Genomic DNA, 5,000 nt, shown 5'->3' on the forward strand with positions numbered 1-5,000 from the left:
TTTAAAGAGCAAACATACATTCATTTTCAGTATAATTATTCTATCTGGATCTTCAGGGTTTAAGATGAAACAGTGGAGCTTCTCTTTTGTTGTTGAAGGCTGTGTAGCATTTAGCTTGCTAACTAGCAAGCTAGCAGAGAAAGTAAAGAAGATAAATCAACAGTCACATATTACAGCTAGTTTACTACATACTGCTCTGGTATGAACAGCTTTGTGTGCCATTGTTCCAGCTTTGAACAGGAAATTGTGTCAGATCACAATGATTTCTGGGTAAATTATGTTTCAGAAATCTAGATTTATGTTTAACTTGATCCCTCACCCCTCTAAACTTCAGCTGAGCAGTGATGGCACTGCATTTAGGATGAGAGCCCTTAAGATGGAGTTGGGTATTTCTCCAAGAGGAAACAGTGAGGACAATTTGACAAGGTGCAAAACAGCCCTGAAGCAGAGAGCAGGTCAGCATTATCACACCTGGCATGTGTAGTTGTGGATTTAAGGTGTCTTTGGATATTTGATTATACTTTTAAAGTATATTTAGATTTAAACTCTGCCAGAATAAAAAAAACAAGAATGGCATCAGTGCTGAGGGGCTGTCGTCAGGTTAGCCAAGGGGGCTGTTGATGTTGGGCCTTCACCATTGAGCCATAGCTATGGATGCTGTTGCTTGGGTAACTGTTGCCAAGGGGGCTGTTGCTCATGGACTGTTGCCATGGGAGATGTTGGTGGGGCAACTGTTGCCAAGGGGGCTGTTGCTCATGGACTGTTGCCATGGGAGATGTTGCCAGGGTAGCCATTGGTGTGGGAACCAATGTCGGTGGAGCAGTTGGTCAGTAGCGGTTTGCGTCATCATAGGAGCTGACATCCAGGTCAAAGAAGTCCTCGAGTTTCCACTGCAGTGTTTCGAAGGTGGGCCGGTCAGCGGGCGTGTCCTTCCAGCAGTCCATCATTATGTCATACAGAACCTTTGGACAGTTTGATGGACACAACATTCGATAGCTGCTACGCAGCTTCTGCACAACCTGGGAATTAGTGAGAGCTGAGAGAGAGAAAGAGATACAGTGAGTATATAGTGTGTGTGTGTGTGTGTGTCTGTGTGTGTGTGTGTGTGTGTGTGTGTGTGTGTAGGGTGTCTTTGTGTATGTAGTGTGTCTGTGTGTAGGTCAGTGGTCTCCAGCCCTGGTCCTGGTGATCTACCTTACTGCAGAGTCTAGTTCCATCTACAATCTGCTGCCTCTTCCCAAGTCCCTGATTAGCTGGAGTTAAGTACGGGGTGGGGCAGCTTAATGGATACAGTTTGGAAATTAAACTCTGCAGGAATGTAGATCTCCAGGACCAGAGTTGGAGTCCACTGCTGTGCTGGTGTGTGTATGTGTGTGTGATCGTACTTGGGTAAGGCATCTGTCCGAAGGTCATGATCTCGTACAGCAGGATGCCGAATGACCAGACATCAGATTTGATACTGAATTTATTGTCATGAATGGCCTCGGGAGCCGTCCACTTCACCGGGAATTTAGTGCCCTCTCTCGCTTGGTACACGTTCTCCTCATCTCCATCATCAATGCTATCATTTTCTTTCTGACAGAGAAACAAAATGTTTATTTATTATAATTTATTATTACCATTTACTTTCTTACAGTTGAAAAGCTGCTATGGTTTTTTAAATAAACTCAAAGGGTCAATAATTTATTTTATTTTTCCCAATCTGATCTTTTGTAACACATTATTAATCAGACCAATAAAACAGCTCACACTGAGCTGAACTGAGGGAGAGTCACTGACCTCCATGTGGATCAGCAGAATGATCAGAGTGATCTGAGGTGTGAACATGTGGTTTGTGTTGTTTCTTACCATAAACACTCTGGCCAGACCAAAATCTGCCACTTTGCACACGTTGTTTTCCCCCACCAGAACATTCCGGGCTGCCAGGTCTCTGTGGATGTAGTTCTGCAGCTCCAGGTACGCCATACCTGCTGCAACCTGAGCCGCCATCTCTATCTGATCAGAAAGACGTAAAGCAGCTCCTCTGTCTTCTGCAGGAGAGAGAGAGAAATAAAGAAAGAAATATTTGAAGCAAAAAGTTCAGCTAAAAGTCAAAGGAATGAGGAGTTTCTCCCAAACAGCTATTTCTTCTATAAAATCCAGTATATGCTCTCCTCCCCCACATTTGAAAAAAATTCAGTTTTTGTCCCTGACACAGAAGTTTAGACAGCAGCTGCAGGGAAAACCTGTCATAATCCAGATGAAAGAAATAAAATTAGAAATTGGCCATTCTGATGAAAATCCAGAGTGGGTAACCTCCATGGTTACACCTGAAGGAAAAAGTTTTGAGATAACATGAAGGATTGTTTGATGTAATGGTAATCCATTCTTCCAGCACTCTCTTAAGTGGAATTACAGTCTGAAATCTAGATCCACCTGGCCCAGGTCGATGGGTCTTTTTATAGAGAGATCCTAGCATTGGGGGCTATATTAGTAAGACTAAAGGCCACTGCCCACCGGACACAGCCTGCAGCACAGCATGACAGCAGAATGCCAGCAGGGAGAGCCAATAAACGCCAGGTTCAAATTCACTTTTACACTCCACTCCAGCATCTCATCACACTTGGCCTCAGTTTACAGCCCCTACACAGACTGACTATTTTAGAGCTGAATGATACGAGCTGAAAAAGGCTAGGCTAGTAACTTTAGCTGAGCTAACTCACCATTAGCATCTGTCTTCCTCTGTGTAAATTTCAAGCCACATGTGATCCACTGTGGCTTTCTGTGGCCTCGATAAGGCTTTAAATTAATGTAGTAATGGCAAAATGCTATGTGGCGTGCTGCGAGTCACGCTGGAATGCCGGCATGCATCAATGCACCAGTGCCGTGTGTACCTCCATTAAAATTTTTGGACACTACGCAATGCAACATGGTGCGTCTGGTGGGCAGTGGCCTTCAGGCTAACAGAAAAAAGTAATGTGCAGGCAGAGGACAAAAGTCAGTTTCCATGCTTTTTGTATTGATGATGAAGGATTGGTCATCTGGGATACTCCCCTTCACTACTGCGTCATCACTCTATCTAGGGACCACCCAGCTTAGCTGTGGAGAAAACGCAGGACAACGACTTCAGCCAGTTCAGACAATTGCAGATCACCGTGGACAGAGAAAACAGAGCATCATTAAGTCACCCTTCTTCAAAGATCAATGAGCAACATTGGAGAACGCCCAAAACTGAGGTGTAATCCAACCTTAAAAACTTCAACATATATTAATGTGAATGTACTTCAGGTTTGGCTTCCCGCAGAGTTTTGTCTGCTTTTCAGTTTTATTTTTCTACTGTGCTGGGTGTCCGATCCCTGGGCACCGAAGACAGCCATGAGAGGTAGTAGGAAAGTGGTGCCCAAATCCTGTGAGCTGACATCAGCCATGAGAGAGGATGAGAGAACAATGACAGCCACAAGAGCTTTGAGGTCAGTGCCAAAGTCCTGAGCCCTGCCTCCTGAGCAACGCCTTTCGTTCCGCAGTGAGGCCGCAGTATTACACCTGACGTTTGAACCCGGTGGCCAAACTGCAGGGCAGTGACGGGGAGGCGGAGCAATGAGCTCTCTCTTTCTCTCTTGGCTCAGGTCCTCATGCTGCCCTTAATGAGAAACAGCTGACTCTGGTTTGGCTTCGGCAGCGTGAGCACCTTTAAAGGGAGTGGAGAGGGAAGAGTGAGGAGAGAGGAAAAAGGATTGAAGTGGTGTGTTTTGGATTTGTTTGTTCATGTTCTGTGTGGAAAATAGAAGGAAATGTATGCTGCCGTTGTCAACACTGCATCGTGTTCTTCTTCTCCCAGGGTGGCACATGGTGTGCTACATTTACTAAAATAGATTTGTTATTAAAATGTACCAATGTTCCCCTCCCCTTTCAAAAACTACCCTCTTGGAAAGTGAATTTAGTTCACTTTTAAAACCTTAAAGATAACGTCGGACCTTTGAGGGGACATGTATGAGGACAGTAAACTTTATTCAGGCAGTGTGAGGACGGCCTGCTACACCCATTATGACAGTTACATGAGGGGCAGTGCTTGGAGGTTTAAAGATCAGTTCCAGAAGTCCTAAGTAAACACTGAATTCCAGTCCTGGAACGTGCTGATCTGGATGTGCATAAATGCATGTATCTGTAAATGCAATTGGGTGTTTGTATATCTCACTCTGCAGGTACTCCAGCAGGCTGCCGTTGCTCATTAACTCAGTGATGATGTAGATGGGCTCCCCCACAGTGCACACTGCATACAGCTGGATCAGTTTGGGGTGTCGGAGCTTCTTCATGATCTGAGCTTCACGCAGGAAGTCCTCGGCATCCATACTGCCTGAAGAGCCAGCAGAACACACACATCAACACCTGCTCTGTTTAAGGGCCTTTTAAGAGATGTTCTGCCTGTGGCATCACTGTGTGTGAGAGTGTGTTTACCTGGTTTGAGAGTTTTCACAGCGACTGAAGTCGTGCGATTCCACACTCCCTCATAAACCTCTCCGAACTGTCCAGCACCGAGTTTTTGCAGCAGCTGGATAGAGCTGCGGGGGATCTCCCACTGATCCACCGTGTTGTAGGACAGACCATAAGTCTGTGGAGCTTCAGCCTAGCAAACACAAAACACACACACACACACACACACACACACACACACACACACACACACACACACACACACACACAACAAAAGTCTTATTTTACAGTAGTTGAGAAATCAGTAGTGGTCAGTAGTGATCAATAGTTGATAAGTCAGTGGTAGTGGTCAGTAGTTGAGTAGTCAATGGTGGTGGTCAGTAGTTAAGTCAGTAGTGGTCAGTAGTTCTGTGCTCATTAGCAGTTAGTTCTGGTTAATAGCTCAGTCATCAGTACTGTTCAGTAGTTGAGTCAATCAGTAGTGGTCAGTGGTTGAGAAGTTAACAGTGGTCAATAGTTCAGTAGTTAACTAGCCAGTATCGGTCAGTGTTTGAGAAGTTAGCAGTGGTCAGAAGTTCAATAGTTGAGAA

General features: G+C 45.1%; 1 protein-coding gene across 1 annotated transcript in view; it reads right to left on the reverse strand.

Annotated features, from left to right (window-relative positions):
* Positions 1–502: 502 nt before the first annotated feature.
* Positions 503–5,000, reverse strand: part of frk (fyn-related Src family tyrosine kinase) — a 23,451-nt gene continuing 18,953 nt past the window's right edge. The window contains exons 4-8 of the mRNA XM_036582555.1: positions 4,435–4,603; positions 4,175–4,333; positions 1,849–2,030; positions 1,386–1,575; positions 503–1,036 (exon numbers count right to left, since the gene is read on the reverse strand). Of these exons, the coding sequence (XP_036438448.1) occupies positions 828–1,036; positions 1,386–1,575; positions 1,849–2,030; positions 4,175–4,333; positions 4,435–4,603 (909 nt within the window). The 3' untranslated portion in view covers positions 503–827. The remainder of the gene's footprint in view (positions 1,037–1,385; positions 1,576–1,848; positions 2,031–4,174; positions 4,334–4,434; positions 4,604–5,000) is intronic.

This window comes from Colossoma macropomum, unplaced genomic scaffold, assembly GCF_904425465.1.
Source record: "Colossoma macropomum unplaced genomic scaffold, Colossoma_macropomum, whole genome shotgun sequence".
NCBI lineage: Eukaryota > Metazoa > Chordata > Actinopteri > Characiformes > Serrasalmidae > Colossoma > Colossoma macropomum.